Genomic DNA, 20209 nt, shown 5'->3' with positions numbered 1-20209 from the left:
CCAGGTAGAGGAGATATTCCATGGCAATAGGATGTTACTGCTAAAATAAAGGAGAAATCTAAATATACAAACAATAAATAAATAAATAATAAACTAAGATGTGAATACTTCTTCTGAATCTACCAGTGTCTTTGGAGCCAGGTCATAGACTGAAAGTCAATATGTCTTGGTGTCTTTTACTTTTAATTTGGCTCGACTAACTTCCACAACATTAAATTGATGGACTATTCCTTTAGGCTGACAAAAGGCTGATAAAAAAAGAAACAAATAAAGATATGAATACTTCTTCTGAACAAAAGTTGCATTGTGGGACATGTAGTATGTACGAGTCTCTTTGGAGCCAGATCACAGACTGGAAGTCAGCATGTCTTGGCCTCTGTTAATTATAATTTTGAATCTTTCTCTGAAGTTGAGTCCACAGACCAACTTTGACATCACAACGTTGAATCGATGGACTCTTCCTCCAGGTCGTTATAGATGCAACACCATCATTCACAGTGGATCAATCATTAACAAATATAATTGAATATAACATATAAACAAATATAATAATATATATTGTGATGTTATGATGACAGTGGTGTGTCAGGGCACCCTCCGCAGCGCCCTCGGCAGGTGAACAGGTGCACTACACGGATAACCCTGGTCCCCATAGAGACAGGCTCCCACAAACAGCGCTGCCCGTCAGAGCCGCTGCTCCTCGGCCTCTGTCAGCGGCAGCCTCGGTGTCAATCCACCCGGACATGATCCATTCCCTCGAGAACGGACTTCACGGATGGTTGCCAGTGAGATCGTATGTTTTATTTTGCAATTATTATCGGATTAGCTCGCATCAAGCCGCGGGTTTATCCTGAGAGGCCGGAGATTTGAGCTGCAGGGGCGGGGAGGAGTCCTCCGTTATTCCACCTCCGTTATTCCACCGTCAGCTGAGGAGCGCAGGGCCGGTATGTCGGTGTGTTAACAGCGCAGTCACCTCGAGGCGGGACTCCATGAGCTGGTAGAGGTGAGTCTTTGTCTAACACACGCACGGTTAATGAGCGGCCATCCACTGGTCACACTCGACTGGAGCAGGCGAGAAAAGACCCATCAGCAGCTAGCAAAGATGGGTGTTATTGTTAGCTTTGATTAGCTAGCTCTCAAGACCAGCCTGCTCACTGCATTAACAACCTAACTGCTAATAAGGGTGTGATTTAAAAGTGCACGTGTGTAGATTCATGGCAGTGAAGTATGGATGATGACAGTAGAGACACCTGCAGCCCCAGCAGGTTATACACAAGAGCCTGTGTGTGCAGTGTTTCCTGGGATCAGCAGAGCAGGTGGTGCCTGTCAGGGAGCCAGGCCCCTTCCCTGGTTGTTGTTCTTTAGAGCCACTGTGTGATGTCACAGCCCTGGTAGGGACCAGCATTAATGTTTCTGTGTCTGGTTGTGCAGGATGGATGTGGAGCTGAGTGCTGGCAGGGACAGCACCTGGAGGAGGGCAGCAGCAGCAGCAGCAGATGATGATGGAGGACGAGGAGGAGGACGAGGAGGAGGAATGGAGGCTCAGATCTTACCACTGGAGCTCTATGACTCTGCCAGGGCCAAAATAGAAGCAAATCTCTGCTGGTTGTTTGCCAAAGCCTACGGTATCGGTAAGGCCTTCTCTCTATGTTTACCTTGCACCGTTGATTCTTTCACAGTGGTCACAGTATGATTTGTTTCATTTGTTTTATTTAATGTATTGGAGAAACTGTCTTCCGTACACGATCAGTTTACTTAATACAAATCCTGTTAATTAAACTCAAATTAAAAAAATTCAACAGTTCCATTATACGGCATGCTGTCCTGGAGAGGAAAGAAAGCATTCATGAAGAGGTTTAACCAAGGACAAAGTTAATGCTACGACTAACGATTATATCCATTATTGATAAGTCTGCAGCGTATTCTGACTATTAACCAATAAATCCTTTGATCAATAAATGTCAGAAAATAGTGAAACAAAGCCAAATGTTATTGTTATGATTATGTCTCGTTTTGTGTCGTCACAAAACTCAAAGATACTCTGTTTACTCTACAAATAAATAATTCAGCTCTCATTTAAGAGGCAATTTGTTCTTGAAAAATGATTTAAAAGGTTATCTGGTTATTGCTGACTAATTGGCTCTCACCCAACAAATCATTTTAATCGACTAATCGTTGCAGCATTTGGGTGAAATAACAGAACCTTTCCAGTTCACTGAGTGTATATATGTAGCAGTCTTTCTTTTAAGGTGAGATGGCCTAAATACTAAAAACATAGCAGAAATCCCTGCAGTCACCATCAGCTTGTAATTAATATAAAATGTCAAAAGATAATTAGGTTAAATGCAATAAATGGAGCTATGTATAAAGGGATTTTGTGGTGATGTTGTCGTTATATGGTTTATATCAGTATTTGAATCAAAAAGACAACAATTATTTACTGTATCTACACTTCATATGATGACAATCTTCCTGTTTACAATGACACATTTATAGGTTGTCTCAGTTTTTAACTGCGATGTTGTGTGGTCCTTTTCTCTGTGAAAAATGTCAGCAAAGTTCTTAAGGAAAAGATGCTTCCATCTCAAGAGCAAAGCATTTCTCCAGACATTAGAGATTGTGAGTGAAGGCTTGGGTCGACATCTCTTCACCAGTCTTTTATGCTCAGGTCACTGGGCTTGCCAGCTCTGATGAGCTCTACTAAAACATTAAAAATGATTGCTGATGATGACTGAAATGTCTGGGAAGGACTCACTGAATGTGGGTTTTTGTGTCACCCACTGACGGCTCTTTGGGGAGTGTGAACAGGATGTCAGCTGTGCTATTCATGCAGGCCTGGGTGGTCTCCCTGATTTCTACCATCATTACAGCAATTAGACATTTGGAAGGAGACACAGAGGGGCAGCCCTACAGTAAAGGAAAAGCCTTTGTCTTCATAGACACAAACTCTACTGTACGTGTTTCCATCACTGCAGTGAGATATCCTGTGCTGCAGGCAATGACTCAGGAAATTGACTGTTTCAAAATCCTGAAATTCGAAGTTTGTAATGGTTGAGTGAAAAGCAACTGAGCCAAGAAATAAAAACAAAGATATCCAGTAGGTAAATGATATAACTTTCCCAAACATCAAAAATCTGACAACCAGTACAACACTGACAGATGCCTTTTCATGCTTAGTGTCAGTGTTGTAAGCATCATGAGAAGTGCTGGTACAGCTCTGTGACGCTGTAATAATCTAGGACAGACATCAGACACTGATAATAAACATCAAACAATTACCCTTGCCTCCATCAGGCTTCCTGCTTCCCATAATCTCATTGGCTCCTCCTATCATCACTGTGCCAGGAACAGTAAAGAACCCAATGTAATATGATTTGAGATTTATTATCAGTCTAATCTCATTTTCTTTGTTAGTGCCACTGATGAGAGTCAAACTTTTTGCCCACAAAACTTAATGTTGTGTAGGCCTGTAACTAGCAATTATAGTCAGTATAATTTTTGTAATTGATATTACAATTAGTTTCTTGATTGACTCACAGAAAGTAAGAGAATAGTGAAAAATGGGGAATTTAGTTTAGGATGACTTGCAGCAAGGAAATGTTGTCTTAAAATAGATTTTTGTTTATCAGGAGAGTTGCTGATTAACCTCCAGTTGAATGATTAATTCATTAAATTACAAATTATTTCAGTTGTAATGTTGCTGAAATTACACATTTATACATTAAATCAACCATTCTGATAGTATTACAGTATTTCCTGATGACTATAGTCGATACCTCAACTCAGGGTATCTGCATCAGTGGCCACTGCAGCCAAACCTGGTCATTATAGGTCGCTGGTGGATTAAATTCTTTTGGGCTGTGAGCAGTTGAGGGTCCTGGAAGCAGCAGACACATCGAAGCTAAGAGTTTATAGTGAAAACAAAGTCTGTCAATCTCTCAGACATCAACACAAAATCATCATCTCAGTACAAACCAGCAATCACACTGTCCATTCATGTCAAGTCTGCATTCAGCAAATGTGATTGACATTAACATGTGAACCCTTAAGGAATGTTAATTCAAATAAAATACAATCTCCTCTCTGTGCCTCTGCCATGAAGTCTGTATCCTGAGAATGTTGAGCTAGCTTGTTCTAATAGCTAGGTGAAGACCCAGTGGTGTGTGACTACTGACTTAAAAGCTATGCACTTCCCTCACGGAAAATAGTACCCAATCTATCCAGTAGGGGTTTGGGGCAGCTAGTGGGAATAAAAAAAGGCTTAATTTTCCTTATCACAAGTCAGTGTGTCATGATGCTTCATTGTGTTTCTTTAAAATCTGGTTACTTTACTGCAGAGAACTTATTGCAGTCATTTTTATGTGACTTAAAATGAGGCCAGGGATTTCAGAATGACCTGTTGCTCTACCACAGTTAAGTGAATGTAAACACATAATTTCATTCTGACAATACAGTGATAGAGAAACTGCATTTTCTCGGCCAATACCCATTCAAACCACTGAAAAAGGCGTCGATGCCAGTATGGATCCAGTGTATCTGACTGCTGGCTCACTCTGTGTTATTATCACAACGATGCAGTGCCAAAGCAGACGTGGACTTTTTGGGCAGGATCTAAATATTTTGGATGTACACTGCAGGACAGCTAACTACCTGGAATATATTAGTTCAGAGTTGGAAACAGTATCTCACATTGTGGTGAAGAGTGTCAGTGTGAAGGTCAGAAGAACCAACGCACTCTTATTAGATTAAAGTGCAACGTAAGCAACATGGCAGTGCTGGGAGGACTCTGTTTGTCTGTGTGTGCTGGAGTGAAAGTCAGAGCCAGTCACATGTTTAAGTGTTTAATGGGATTGGATCGAAAGGCCCCAGTCTTTGTTCACAACACAGCCTGGTTGTTTAGACTCATGCCAGTTTTACTAATGGCCTTTGGAGAAGCTTTTTCTAAATGTTATTACTAGAAACTAAGAGCATTAGCATCAGTTCTATAAAAGTCTGATCAGAGGAATCTTTTTTTTCATGTTTTCAAGTTTGCATTTGAGACATTTTGAATAGAAAAATTTAACTATAACTTTCATGAAACTATTTGTAATAAAAGTTCTGTCTAAATGATATTTTTAGTTAATGAAATGTAGAATAGATTTGTTTGGAACAGATTGGGAAAGTGTGCAATGCTCTGAAATCATAAATTAGTTTCATCATTTAGTGTCGACATATTTGACAGTATTTTTTCTTAAACACAAAATACACAAATATTTTGAATGAAAATCATTGAAACATTGTTCAAAAAAATACAATCAAGATATGTACTGAGCAGAACATGTTAAAGTTTGAAAATGTATAAATATAAATGGTCTTAGTGGACAAAATTCAATCAAACGTATCTTTGGAAGATCTGCAATTGCTTGTTACTGACATAAAGTATACACCAATATAGATATATCTGCAATTAGCTTATGTTGTCTCCAGCTATATTGTAGGATGTTAATAACATATGCAGTAATAATATCTCAAAATAGTGTAAACTGATATTTGTAATTGCATCACTCATGTAATTAATGAATAAATGCAAGCACCATTAAATGAAACATGAACACACTGCATGAGGGTGAAAACAAATTGAACTGAGTCATTCCATATTAGACTTTTACATTTTTCTGCATGATCAGACTTTCAAGTCTCACCACAGGCTGCATCAGCTTAATGGCTGTGTTTTCTCGACACACTGCCGCATGCAGGGTTCTCCATTAAGCCTTCTTACTGGAGAGAATGGTTGTGTCTTTCGCCCGCAATGCCCAGACAGTGACAGCCCTGCCCTCACTGTCAGCAAGATCCCTGCTTATCTATCTGACCTCGTGGCGAAAAGAATAGGAACAATAGCTTTCTCTAAACCCCTCCTCTTAATTTCAACACATGCACACCAGGGTGGGCTTTGACGCTTGGATCAGGTGGATAATAAATATCTAAGGAGTATTATCAACTGGGATTACGGAGGAGCTCCTGCCTCCCCCCTCTGCAGTTCTCCACCACACACACGCACACACCCACCACCCACCATAAAACGACCCAATGAGCAGGCCTCTGTGATGAGATGGGACAGCAACCCAGCCCCCACCTCCGGCCATGCTGGCATTCCCCTGCCACCGTCTCCTAGGCAACCAGGGAGGATGAGGGGGCACTGTGGGACAGCTGAGACTGAGGAAGTGACTGAAGACTGTTGTGTTTAGAAATGGGCTGAAGGGGGACTTGTGAGATTTGTTTTTGTTAAAGAAAAGCAAATGAGAAGAGAGACGTGCAGGGTGGATATGTGAAGTATTTCTCACACGATCGGAGTTCATATACACATATAGAGTGAATTTAAATGTGGTTGGCCCTTGGCGGAGGTATGTGTCTTGTCTTCTGAGTGCAATTCTACTTTAAAATACATTTTTATCCATCACTGTCATTGTTGACATCAAGAAACTTGACAGTAAGACTTGATCATACTAAACACTTCCATGAACCACCCACTTAATCTTAATACCAAAGGTGAATAGATACAAAATAACCATTATGATCTTTCGTTGCATTATAAAACTGCGTGTGTACGCAACCTAAGTTATTACTGTGGTTCAGAAAGTGGCTCAGCACAGTCTAATGGATGTTTGCAATGATCTAGCTGCCTATTCGGCATTACTCTATTGTCAAAGGAGCTGTTCATCATTTTGGAAAATATGCTTATTCACTTTCTGCTGGGAGTAAGATGGGAAGATCAATACTTCTCTGCTAGCCAGAGCCAGAAGGTCCCAAAATGTCGATCTGTACTCTTTAAGACATGTTTACGAAGAGTAGGCGTATGCCCTCTAACACTTCAATTCATGTGGACAGTAAAATGGCTGGTGTGACAGACAGAAGTACTAATGTAGTAATAAAACCCAGGCTAAAAAAATACAAATCCAGTTAGGTAATATTGATAATTAATGTAAGAAATAATCATGAACTCCATTTTAATTCCTGATATTTTATTTTGTTCCTCCCCATAAACGTACATAACCAACTCACTCAATAACTCTTTTATCCACCAGTCTCTGTATCTCCTTCTGTCTGAATCTTCCCAGAAAGCACTGGAAGCTTGATTTCGCGAGTGCTTGAGACCTTAGCTCTGGATTAACATGTCCAACTCATATAAAAATAGCTGCCCCATGTCTGTGTCCATGAACACCAGGCAGGCTGGGACAACACCATCAGCTTAAGTATCACCGCTAAGTCCTGTTAGTTCATTGGCTTCAGGCCTGAGGTCCACCTATCAGCCCTCATTGCTACCTGGCACACAGTTTAACCGTCGACTTTGTCTCAGTGCTTTCCTCCTGCGCTGGTTTCTTCTTAGACCGTCTAATACCTTTAGAGTCTGTGTCCTGGGAGCTTGTCTGTTACGTAACATTGTGATGCACTGGTGTGCAGAACTTGTTTGCGTGTGGATGCACATGATGTGATTTGTGGCTTAATCGAACTATAGATAGAAAAGCAACTCACTGTCTAACCCATTCTCATCAAATAGGCTTAAAAAGATTTAATTAGGTTTACATGTTTTTGATCTTTCCTATTTCTAGACAACATCCCTGCAGACCTGCGAGACCCCTTCTACACCGACCAGTATGAGCAGGAACACATCAAGCCCCCCATCATCCGCCTGCTGCTGTCTGGAGAGCTTTACTGCCGCGTGTGTGGACTCATCCTGCACGCTGAGCAGGCTGCCTCGCTCCAGAGCCACCAGTCTGTCATCCAGGCCCTGTCCAGGAAAGGCCTCTATATCCTGGAGACTGACAACACCCCTGTGTCTGATCTGGACCTCAGTTCTGCTCCCATAAAGATGGTGGATATCTTAAATAACCTTTTATCTAGTCGTATTCCAAAATTAAAATCTATGCACAAGCAAGAATTATGGCAAATTAATGAGTGCATTTCACATTAACCAAGGAAACACGATCTGCTGGCCAGTGTTAACAGTGAGGTGCTCTTTGATACTCTAGGTATTAATCATAAATAAAGCATTTGCAGATTAAACGTACTGCTTACGTCCTCGTTGGCAACGTGATCTGTGTATGAAATGCCCTGGAGTCTTCTGCAGCATTTCATTTTAGATTAACCTCAACCCATTTTTGCAAAAACCTATTGAACTGACAATCCATTCTTACCACCTTATTACAGGTTAATGTGACTTTGCTTTCCAGAGCCTAATGCCTGATGAGCCACGAGTATTTGAATAAATAATGCATCAGTGGATGTGACTGTTTTGCAGGTTTTAGAGTGTGGAACTAAAATATTCATGAGGCAAACCCGAACCAAAGGCTTACTTCATATGAATATACAGTAAACCCACTGTCTCAACACATTAGTCTTATCCCACAGGTGTTCAAACACAAAAGGCAACCATCTGCCCAAGAAGCAGTGGTTGACGCTTTGTCCATCACAGTATAAATGAGTGTAAAGTTTGCTCCAGCCGTCTTAGATTCATATTACGCTCAATTGGAGACATTGAAGAGACTCTCAGTCTGTCATCATCACACGAAATAGATTTTTTTGGCACTGTCACTGAAAAGGGAATTGATGTGTCAGGCGTACAGCAAAACACACACAGTCATTTTACAGCTTTAGTTCACCCTTGGCCTTTTAGAAGCAACAAAAACAGTGTGTGTGCCATCAAACACCGACAGCACTTGTATCATGTGTAGGCTGGTAAAGATTCTGCTATTAGACATCCACACGTTTCAGTCTCAAAATTCTGCTCTGTTTCCATGGCAACTCAGACTGGAGCATGTACTACCTACCCCAATTATTTTAGGCAATATATTCTACAATAAACAGACCAGTGATTCTAATAGAGATACACACATTAGAGATGGAATGACTTGTTGGTTGTCATGACATGGAATCCAAAACTATGTTTCTGTTGTTATTACATTACAATATAACCCACAATCTGTGTTTTGCCAGAGTTCCCACATCCACCTCATTGATGCCCTGATGATGGCCTACATGGTGGAGATGATCAGCATAGAGAAGGTTGTGTCCAGCGTCAAGCGCTTCTCGAACTTTAGTGCCTCTAAGGAGCTCCCCTTTGACGTGGAAGACGCAATGGTCTTTTGGATCAACAAGGTAAGAACCAAACATTGATGATTTAATGGTGGTATTTGTTCATTCTTTTATTTTTTGTTGACTCACAGTTCCTTTGCCACTTCAGGTGAACATAAAGATGAGGGAGATCACAGAAAAAGAGCTAAAGATGAAGCAACATCTGCTGGAGTCGTCTAGTCAGCAGAAGGTAAGGCCCGTGTGTCTCGTTTTATTCCCTCGTTTTACACTCTCTTTGTTTGTGTCTTTGTCTCTCACTGCTGTAGAAAAAAATGCTGTTGCCTTTGTTGTTCTTCTGGCCATGTTATACACAAGCATCCTCTACTCACTGGGTGCATCAGATATGTCGTTTTTGTCATTATAATCCAAACATTCCTCAGTTTCTAATGTGATGAGCACCTCGTATCACCTTCTGAAAACTTGATGTGGAAAGTTGATGATCCTTAGGCAAGTACTGGAGTGAGAGGAGGGTCTATTTTCTGTGACATGGATTTATGGTTTTTATTTTTATTTTCTATTTGCAAGGGAAATGCAAATCATGCTGGATCTATAAATCCTTGGATCATGTCCCATGTTCAGATTGTACTATTCACACCTCCAGTCTCTTCATTTGCCTGCTCACTAAATATTCTGAACGCTTTCTGTCTAACCCTTTCTAGTTGTCTTTAAGATCAGATCTGTCCCCATGGTAACGGGGGATAATCTGATTTCTTGTCACTGTATCTCACCCTTGTCTGCTGCTCTCCCTGTTTGTGTCTCCCACCTAAATTCTGTCCCTTCCTGTCTCTAGTCTCCCTCCAAATGGTACTGGAAGCTTGTACCAGTAAGTGCAACTGCTAGCGATCTCTTGTGTGAATGTATGTGTGTCTGTGTGGGGTGTGTGTGTCTATGTGTGTGTGCGTGTCGGATCAGATAGAATAGAGAAGCCCTAAAAAAATAATGACTCATTTGACAGACAGCAAAAAATAGACATGAATCAACACCAACTTTACAGAGAATCCCGTGATGTACAAATTGAAGATGTCACTGTGCCCCGTGGTGGCAAATGAAGAAACAGCAAGTTCCCAACCCTTTTTTTCCTCTGCGTGTTTGTTTTTACTTTGCATGAAACCCTTTAGTAAATTCTTCAATTATCATATGAGCTTTTGCTTCTAACATCCTCTAACACATCCACAATCCTCTGTACATGTCAACACTTTCTTTGTTGTCAACCAGAAAAAGCTTTTTGTGAGCTACCTGGCACTTAATCTCATCGTCACCATCACGCAGCATGTGTGGAGCCAAGTGTACAAATTGCTCAAATCTATTCAACCGGTCCCGGCTCTTTTCATTTCATTACTTCCTCCCACTCTTTTCTTTCTTCCCTCACCAGCCTGTATTGCACGCTCTGGTCCATTGTGTATCAGAGCCTGTGGAGCTCTTTTTTGTGGGAATGTACCAATCATTGACTCCTTCCTTTATTTATTCCTGATCTTTACTGTTTTTGCATTTATAATCATTTATTACATGCACCAGCTATGAAAGCCATCTCATTCTTGTATCTGGTTTGCACTAAACAATATCAACCTCAGGCCTATGCTGAATAATAAGCATCATTGCACAACAACTGATCATTTTATTCTGTAGTGTATAATAATGGACACATCTCGGAAAACTCACAGCATGGCACAGTGGGCCCTGGGCACATACTTCCTGAAGAACCTGTGGTCTGTCATGTCTCACGGCCAAGTCACTAGAATCTATGACTCAGTATTCAGACACAATGACTTCTTTATCAGACAAGAACTTTGTGTTGTCTGAACCTGGCATTAGTTTGATTTTAATACGTGAAAGTGATTAACATTGCTGCCAGTTTAGTGAGACACAAACATCATCAACATTAAGTTTGCAACATCTGACACAATCTGATACAGATAAATAAATATCATCAACAAACTTTTACAGATATCTGCTCCCTGTGAGAATAATGACCTTGAGAATGATAAGGGATATGGAAAGAGATTTTTCCCTATATAATATAAGAAATGGTGTGTGTGTGACAAGTGAGGATGTGACTCAGTGTTATTATCTTATGAGTTTGTGTACTATATGTAAATTCGGGTTCTTTCTTGCTGTGTAGGTGCGATACCGCAGAGATCACCTGTCAGGTCGGACACTTCAGCACTTCCCCCTGCTGGACGACTTGTTGAAGGACGTGTGTGACGGAACAGCTCTACTGGCTCTGGTCCACTTCTATTGCCCAGAACTTATCAGACTGGAAGGTACGGTAACACAGGGTGAATAAATCCACTGAAGAAAAGGATAGTTGCTTAAGGTTGTATGATTTGTTTGTCAGTCTGACATTTTGGGAAATATATTTATATGTATGAGTAAACTCATGTCAAGACTTACACAAGTAACAGGTTAGAGAAAGCTCTTGATCTTCCTATTACCTTATTACTACTATTACCTTATGCAGTATTAGCCTGATAGTAATGACCATTGTTGTGTTCTTTGCAGATATCTGTCTGAAGGAGGTTCCTTCCATAGCAGACAGCATGTACAACATCGAGTTACTGAGGGAGTTTTCTAACGAGTACCTGAGCAAATGCTTCTACTTGAAGCTTGAAGACATGTTGTATTCTCCACCAGTTCTGAAGGTAAGCTGAAAAACTCTTTACAGCCAGAAAATACTTTAAAAACAGGCTCCAATGACACTGTCTTATTGTCCCATTCATCTTGTTCCTGACAGAATAACGTGATGGTCTTCATTGCTGAGCTGTTCTGGTGGTTCGAGAGCGTGAAGCCAGACTTTGTACAGCCCAGGGACCTTCATGAAATCAGAGACGGTAAAACACACTCACAAACATATACGTTTCTGTAGCTTTTGTGAACAATATGGTCACCCGTAATGGTTTTATATCCCTTTTACAATTTTTCTAGTGAGATTGTTGCTGCAGCCTAAAGCTTCTCGATCCCATACACCCATCTCCAACGTCACAAAACGTAGTTTCCTGACTTCATCAAACTCAGCCGATGTCTTGACCATTCCCCAGAGCCCTGAGCTCAGGTATTATATATTCATAGTTGTTTTAAGAAAAGCTTTCACTATATCATGATTGTTTTCTAGAATCCAGGAGCTAAATCAAACCTGATGTGATTTATAAACTGAAACATATGTCTTTTTCTTACAGCTCTAAACCAAGCTCATCAAGCTCATCTCAGTCTTTACTGCCCCTGAGACAGAGACAACAGAAGGTGCTTGAGGAGAGCACTTCAGGTAATAAAAAATACTACTCAGTCAGATCCATTAAGTCACAAAGAAAGTTCTTCAAGCAGAGAAAAGGGAGAGGAAAGATAGCGAGCAGGAATAAACATTGTGAATGTTTTTGTAGGTGATCTTAATGTTCCTAATGTGAAGTGTGTTCTTGTATCTTTCTTAGTCAATTAAAGCAAATAACTGGAATATTTTGAATTGAAAGTGTAAACAGTAAAAAAAAAAAAAATTCTGGAGTTGCATCTTCAAATGTTGCATGTTTGAGATTTCCCTTTTCTAATATGGATTATATTTTCTTTGTTCAGTGCTGAGAAATAGGCCAAACTCTATGGCTCGTGTAGATGGGCAGCACCAGGGCTCAGTAGGGGCCTGGCAAGAGAGGAGGCCGAGGTGAGCGGTGTGATTACAGCCTTTACAGTTTCTGTTTCCATGATTCATCACACTTAGCTCATCTAATTTGTATTCCTTCCTCTTTTCCTGCCCAGGCCTTTATCGCAGCCAGTGCCCTATGCCCTGCATTATCCCATGGAGGACGACGCCGACAGTATCAGCCTTGCTCGCTCCATCAGCAAAGACAGCTTGGCCTCGAACATCATGAGCATTACCCCCAAACACATGCTGGGGTCAGGTCCTCGTCTGTCTCACCACAGACTCAGTGGTCAGAGCCTTTTGAGTCACATACGCATAGAAGACGAAGAGGAGGAAATAGAAGAGGAGGAACTTGTCGCGGTGATCCACCCTTATGCATTTTCTCGACATCGGCTTGGGAGTGACATGGAACAAGATGAGCTTGAAATCCAGGATGCAACCTCCACCTCAAGGGTTTCTAACCCTCATTGCTCTCCTCGCCTTGACACTGGTTGTTTTGCTCCGGACCGTCAGGAAGACAGCTACTATCTGGAGCCTTTGATGCCTGCCATCCCCAAGCCAGCCAAAGAGAAGAGCATCAGCCTGAACAAGCAGGAAGAAAGTGGTGAGAGTCACTGTAGAACAATGGCTGCAAGAAAAGCAGCCACCATTGTTCCAAAAACCTCACAGAGAAAATCCCCTGTGGCTGAGTCTAACAGAAGTACCTTTACACCCTTACCTGTTGCAGAGTCAGTGCCTATCTCCCTCAGGCCGCCCACAGAGGGTTCATTAGGCAATTCTCCACCTGGGAAACAACAGTCCCAAGGCTTTTTCCTTCATTTGTCGCCAGAGCACCACAGTTCTTTCTCCAGTACACTTGAGGTAGGATATGACTCTGACTCAGACATTGCAGACCTTGAGGAAGATGAGGAGGACGATCAGATGGAGCAAACAAGAGAAGTGATGAAGAGAGGAAAGGGAAAATGTTCAGAGGAGGGGGAGGTGTGTGAATTCGGTGAGGGCGAGTCAGCCAAGTTGAGAGAAGACTTGAAGGTGAGTGAGCGGGATGATAAGGAAGGCGGCAGTGGACGCTCGAGCCCTTGCCTTAGCACTGTATCCTGGGCAAGCAGCTGCAGCGCTTCGGGCAGTGCCAGTGTCAAGATGACCAGCTTCGCAGAGAGAAAGCTCCTTAAACTTGGCCTCCGTGATGGATTTTCAAGTACCAGCAGCTCCCAGAAGACAACACCTGATGGCTCTGAGAACAACCCCTGCCCTCCCTGGCAACTGAAGACTGACTGCACCTCCAGTTGGCTAGGGAAGGATCCTGGTTCTGTGTTGGGGAATAATATGATGGGGAGCCTCCCAGTAGTGCCTTCAGAGCTGCTGCAACTCCACATGCAGCTAGAAGAACAAAGACGTGCAATAGAATATCAGAAGAAGAAGATGGAGACCCTGTCAGCACGGCAGAGACTAAAGCTAGGGAAAGCTGCTTTCTTGAACATCGTCAAGAAGGGTGGAGGAAAGAGTGACACACTTCCTTTGCCCCTTAAACACTCCCGGGAATCCGAAACAGCTGCTGATAGGAATAAAGTGAAGACACTGTCCAGCAGGGATGACTCCTGTCTTGATACGCTGAAGGTCCAAGCAAAGATGGATCATCCAGAGGGAGGACAGATGAACAGAGTCAGCAAACTGAGCACCCTATCTCTAAATAATGGGGCTGATCCTGGATGTCCTGAGTATTCCCGCTCCATAGATCTTCTCAATGATGCTATTAGTTCCATTCAGCAGCAGATGATGCAGCTGTCCTTACAGCAGGACCTGCTGATGAAGCACAGTGTGGCCTCACCTCCAGAACAGGTAGATTCTGTAGCTAGCTCAACCCCCACAACGACAGAAACAAAATCCTCTACCTCTACCTCAGAGTCCAGATCTTTTGCAGTCCACTTTGTAGATATCGGTGACAGCAATTCCCTTCCTGTTGGCCGACCTCCCAAGCTTAGTTCCAGTCAACGCAGCAGGGCCTTGGAGAGAAAACAGAATAAAGAGAACAGCAAGATGGCCTCTATAATGGCCTCTAGTACTGAGTCCCCAGAGTGCACTCCCTCTCCTGGTGACAGTCCCTGTGGAGACCAGGGGACAGGGGCTTCTATGGAGAGCTCCAGGGTAGAGAGAAACATTCAGAGGAAGAGCACCTTCAGAGTCCATGGCTCAACTGCAGAAGGATTTGGGTGCTTTCAAGAACAACCCCACTCACAGGACCCACCACTCATCTCCAGTGCAACTATACCTGCCTCACAGGATGCAGATCCAGAAGAAGCTGACAACTCAGGAAAAGAGGCTTTGGCTGGAGATGAGAGTACCAGGGTCAAAGGTCAACTGATTGAGGTCGACCTGTCAGAGCTTAAGGATCCACTGGAGATTGGCAATCCAGATGTTACAGACTGCACAGCCGAGGGCGAGCAGAAGAATGTGCTGGGCTTCTTCTTTAAGGTAAAATTAAGATGTTTTTAAGATTATTTTGTGAATTGGCATCATATAGAGTACATCAGTGACAGAGTCTGAGAAAACACAGTGAGTCAGTGAATAAATGTAATTTATCTACCAGGATGATGAGATGGCAGAAGATGAAATGGCAAAGCGTCGTGCTGCCTTCCTCCTCAAACAGCAGCGCAAAGCTGAAGAGGCGAGACTACGCAAACAACAACAAGAAGCCGATAGTGAGCTCAAACGTGATGAGACCCGGTACTTTTTCTTTTAACAAACTCACACACTAATGATAAATATCAAGGTGGTGTGTGTCGAGTGGTGAAATTCTGATTGTGTTAAACTCTCCATCCTGCTCTTCAAGGCGTAAGGCAGAGGAGGAACGTGTGCGTAAGGACGAAGAGAAGGCGCGGCGGGAGCTAATTAAACAAGAATACCTGCAGAGGAAGCAGCAAGCACTAATGGAAGAGCAGGGTCTGGTCAAGCCTCGTCCGAGGATTAAATCCCGCAGGAACAGACCGAAGTCCCTCCACCGTGAAGAGTATAACAGCCTCTCCAAAGGATCCACCACACGTATGAACACCTTTGGTACTTTAACAGCATATATGTTTTGTCTAGTGCACCAAGTTGTCTTGTTGTCTTGTTTGTTGGTTTAGAATCGTTTGTCGTATAATATGATTTGCTGTTGAGTGAGTGTGTGAATTTAAGGTTAACCTCACTTATGTAAATGTTGTCAAGCTCTGAGTGTGTACATGTGTTGTGCAGGTAATTCTCTGAAGGTGTCCATGTTGATCAAAGCCCAGGGCTCAGCAGCAGGCTGCAGGGGAGGTGAACCTTCTAACCTGCTCTGCATGATGTGATATGAGACAAACACATCCTCTAAAATCAGTGGAGTAGAAAAGATGAGACTTTATACAGTGACTGGTTCAGTAAATTATAATCCATTTGACTTTTAAGCAGATTTCTGTCCTTTGTTTGAATCATAGGGTTGTAGGGTGTTAGTATTTAGAGTAACTTTAAATTATTTGTTTGGGTTCCTGCTTGCATATGGAAATAGAACAGTGGGGTAATTGGGCAAACAACAATTAGGTACTAAGTCTATCTGTCATTTTCAGCTGATCTGAGCTGCAGTCATCGAGGATCGACGCTCTCTTTGGCAACAGAGACAGACAGTGTGATATCCGGAGGGGCAGAGTCTCAGAGGTGAGGATTCCCAAGTTGTGTGTAAAGTCAAGAGACGATAGTCTCTTCCATTCTGCTTATCATAATTTGATTGACCTGTATGTTTGTGCTTCAGGGCTGGTTCTGTTTGCTCTGTGGAGTCATTCCCTATGCTGAGCAGAGCGTCCAGCAGGAACATGGAGAGGGACTGGGAGAACGGCTCCATAGCCTCTTCCATCATGTCCACCGAGTACAACGGTGAGCAGAGATGTAGAAGAAGCTTTTGATTTATTGTCACCTAGGAATTATTTGTGCATAAGAGTTTCAATTTTGGGATATGCCCTGGAAACTTTTCTGGCTGCCTGGACCTTTGTCTTATCGACGCTACCAAGCTACTAGTGCAGAACCTTTCGGACTTGCAAACTTTTGTCATACATATAGTAATGTCCTTTGAGTTCAGATATGGGATATGTGGTGTCAATCTTCTCATCTCTTGACAAGAAAGCAAGTAGATTTATTTCTTAAACAAGTCCTTGAAACACCTACAGACTGACCTATATACATTTCTCTCTGTTTTGTTTCTAAAAGGTCCTAAACTCTTCAAGGAGCCGAGCTCTAAGTCCAACAAGCCAATCATCATCAATGCCATCGCTCACTGCTGCCTGGCTGGGAAGGTTAATGAGGGCCAGAAGAATGTTATTCTGGAGGTCAGTGTCATCACCTGAAGTTGAATTGTTATAGCTGTTCGTAAACTTTAGTAGGTTTGTATATTTTTTCTTCCTGTTCGATGTGATGTGCTGAATTAAGTCTTATGTCTGTTTCACAGGAGCTTGAAAAGTGCGAGGCCAACCACCTCATCATCCTCTTCCGTGACGGCGGGTGCCAGTTCCGCGCCATTTACTCATACTCCCCAGACACAGAGGAGATTGTCAAGTTCACGGGCACCGGGCCGCGCACCATCAGCCGGAAGATGATTGACAAAGTCTATAAGTACAGCTCTGATCGCAAGCAGTTCACTGCCATTCCCACAAAGAGCGTGTCGGTCAGTGTTGATGCTCTGACTATCCACAATCACCTCTGGCAGGTCAAGAGACCAGGGAGCGCACGAAGGAAGTGAGAAGGATAAGAAGCCCTTTTTCCACTTTCTGTTTATGTACTAGTGTTGGGCAGGACCCAATAATCCTGGAAATGATTGAGATGCGATCATGTTAGATGGAGGGCATAGATGTCATTGTGTGGCAGTGCAAGAGTGTGAACCACCTGCCAATTGAATGCACTCTTTCATTCTTTTTTTTGTTTTCTCCTGCATGTCACATGTTTTGATTTATTGGTACGTCCTACAGTGACTAGGCAGATTTGATGATGGATTCTTATGTAGCAGCGAAGAGAAAATGGACCCCTGAGTTGAACACTACCGAATACTACTGACAATAGCTTATACACACTGATACCAAGTGTGACTACAGACAGACAGTGGTGAACAATCACTCGATAATATATAAACGTTTGCTATTTCAGCTCGGCAAAAAAATTTACCCTACTGCTGTGATTATTATGAATCCAGGCTCGACATGCAGAGCTCCTGTTTATCCACCGGTAACTTCTACTGGTCAGTGCTTTTCTGAAAGTAAAGAAACTTTTTTATGTAAGTATGGGACGGATGTTAGTGAGTGGTCATGTCCAGTGTTGTTTTCTATTTTAGTGTGTTTGAAGAAGTGTGTGAGTATTTGTGTTAGGGAAGTGGGGGAGGGGGGGGCGCGCTGAAAGCAATGACGCCTGTGCATCCAGCTCTGAATGTTTACTCTTATTTATGCTTTAAACCTGTCATGAAACAGAACGATGGAGCAAAGCAACAAAACAATTTATTTTTTCTGTTGTGGACCTGCTGTTACGTTTTTGTGGAGGAGAGATAATGTTTTCGAAAGGAAGGTATATCGTACCAGTATTTATTCCAAACAGGAAGCTCTTTCCAGACTCAGTGCATTATACTTCATCAGTAGTGCATTATATACAGTATCCGTACCCATACGAGCCATCTGAGATCCCTGACAGGCTCGTATTGCTGAACCAAAATAAACTGAGCTATGCCACTGAGGGACTCTGGTGAGCATTATATTTTAATGTAGCTTCTGGCATTGTACACTAGTAATATCCCTGTAATGACTGTCAGCGGCTGGTATAATGTTGGGGGGGTCAATTGCACAATACTTGATATTTGTTTGCTGCATTTGTACATTTTTGAGTAGTATTTTTTGTACTTTATGTACAAGTTATGTTTACTAAAAAGCAGGCACTATTTTGAGGTTTATTCTGTCACAGGCTGTTATCAGAGATGTTATCAGACTTATTTCATTGTGTTATGTTGTTTATTTATTTCGAAGAAATATAATAAAGTGCAACTAGCTACGGTTTATTGCTAAAGTTGTGGTGGTTTATGTTTCCACTATGTTCATCTGTTACTCACCAGTCCACTATTCTTTCTTGGTCAGAGGGTAAAAAACATTTACAATACCAATATATTCGGCTGATATATTTACAAAAAAATAAACACAGACACAAAAACAACCAAATATAAAGCACTTCAATTAAGAGGATAAACATATTTCTTACGGAAAATGTAAACATGGGTAGTTTTGAGTTTAGCTATTATCTGCTGATATCATTAACCAATTGATAAATCTATGGAGGTCTAACTTTTTCTGTGTCACCTGACTTCCTGTTTCACTCCTCTTCTTGTCACTCTGTTTCTCTGCTGCTGTCATTTCGCTCTCTCCTCTGAATGATAAAGACTAAATAGTGTTTTTATGAAAGGTAATTTAATATGTTTTTGTCCGTGTCAATGTGACACTAAACATTTAAAGTCCCCACAGAGCATATCTACTTTGAGGCACTTCAAATTCAATGAATCTATAATGACGTGAATTGTGTCTCTGCCCAGATTTGATTGAGCTATGACTCAGATTTCCTCTCTGAATGTTTTAAGTGTTCTGCCTTTATTGCCTGTGTGTCATGTCTGCTGCAGATTGATGTTCTGGTACACTCTGTTCACTCCTCCCTGGTACCTGTAGCTCACTTTGGGTAAAGTCGTGGTTTTCATTATCATTCTACCAGCTGTGATTTCTCTTTGGATTTCCAATGCGGCATGCTGGGTAAGCTGACAAGCCCAGGCTAAATCAGGCATGTCATGATTCTGACATTGTGGCTCTGAACTTTTTAAGCATGAAAGAATATTTTGGTTCAGTTTTATGACTTTTACCTGTTTCCTTGTGTTTACATTTATGTTCAGTTGTCTCCCCCCGAGTTCTCCACTTCCTGTTTTATTTGGAAATGAAGTTCCTTGTGTGTCTGTAGCTTAACTTCCTGTCATTGTCCTGTTTCCCGCCCCTGTGATCGTCTGCACCTGTTCCTCATGTGTTTCACCTGTGTTCAATAATCCCTCCTGGGGTATATCAGTCTCTGTGCTTCCATTTGTCCTCTTTCGCTTGTGATCTTGCTCGTATCCCTTGTGCTTTGTTGCTTTTTCCTGTTTCCCTAGTGTTTCCTTGCATGTTGAATTTTGATTTTTGTTTTTCTGGAGTCCTGTTTTTACATTATGTTTAATGTAAATGTTGTGTTTTGCCACTTGAATCTGTGGTTCCTGCATTTGGGTCCTGCTGCTCTCTGTTTCTGACAGCACATGGTTTAAGAATGATCTCTAAGAATTTTGAGAAGCATCAAAAACTTGTGGCAACATACATTGGTCAGGAAGCTTAACCAGAACCTTCTTGATGAAGTAAAAAACTTGCAGTATTAAAAAAAAAATGTGAGGCATAATGGCACCAAAAAACCCAGTAGCAGTACTGTACCTGA

General features: G+C 42.0%; 1 protein-coding gene across 5 annotated transcripts; it reads left to right on the top strand.

Annotated features, from left to right (window-relative positions):
• Positions 1 to 637: 637 nt before the first annotated feature.
• LOC109626561 (calmodulin-regulated spectrin-associated protein 1-B-like) lies at positions 638 to 18781 on the top strand. 5 transcript variants are annotated; one of them, XM_020082622.2, is made up of 20 exons: positions 638 to 1003; positions 1432 to 1631; positions 7587 to 7849; positions 8971 to 9132; positions 9218 to 9298; positions 9899 to 9931; positions 11228 to 11369; positions 11608 to 11747; positions 11840 to 11936; positions 12031 to 12157; positions 12282 to 12367; positions 12670 to 12754; positions 12850 to 15205; positions 15321 to 15457; positions 15564 to 15772; positions 15965 to 16027; positions 16315 to 16402; positions 16497 to 16618; positions 16949 to 17067; positions 17187 to 18781. In XM_020082622.2, exons 2-20 carry the CDS (start codon positions 1433 to 1435, stop codon positions 17475 to 17477), a joined length of 4800 nt encoding a protein of 1599 aa, XP_019938181.2. In that variant the 5' UTR covers positions 638 to 1003; position 1432; the 3' UTR covers positions 17478 to 18781. The 5 variants fall into 5 exon arrangements, with proteins under 5 accessions (XP_019938181.2, XP_069369967.1, XP_019938182.2 ...); XM_069513866.1 differs by lacking the exon at positions 9899 to 9931; XM_020082623.2 differs by lacking the exon at positions 15965 to 16027.
• Positions 18782 to 20209: the final 1428 nt, after the last annotated feature.

The sequence above is a fragment of the Paralichthys olivaceus genome, chromosome 18 (assembly GCF_024713975.1).
Source record: "Paralichthys olivaceus isolate ysfri-2021 chromosome 18, ASM2471397v2, whole genome shotgun sequence".
NCBI classification, from domain to species: Eukaryota; Metazoa; Chordata; class Actinopteri; order Pleuronectiformes; family Paralichthyidae; genus Paralichthys; species Paralichthys olivaceus.
This window is presented reverse-complemented; position numbering and strand designations above follow the sequence as displayed.

Bases quoted from the DNA above. Each gene is read 5' to 3' on its own strand.
- LOC109626561 (XM_020082622.2), top strand. From the start codon at position 1,433: ATGGATGTGGAGCTGAGTGCTGGCAGGGACAGCACCTGGAGGAGGGCA. The intron at 16,619-16,948 runs GTGAGCAGAGAT...TGTTTCTAAAAG, and splicing joins CATGTCCACCGAGTACAACG to GTCCTAAACTCTTCAAGGAG. The intron at 17,068-17,186 runs GTCAGTGTCATC...TCTGTTTCACAG, and splicing joins AGAAGAATGTTATTCTGGAG to GAGCTTGAAAAGTGCGAGGC.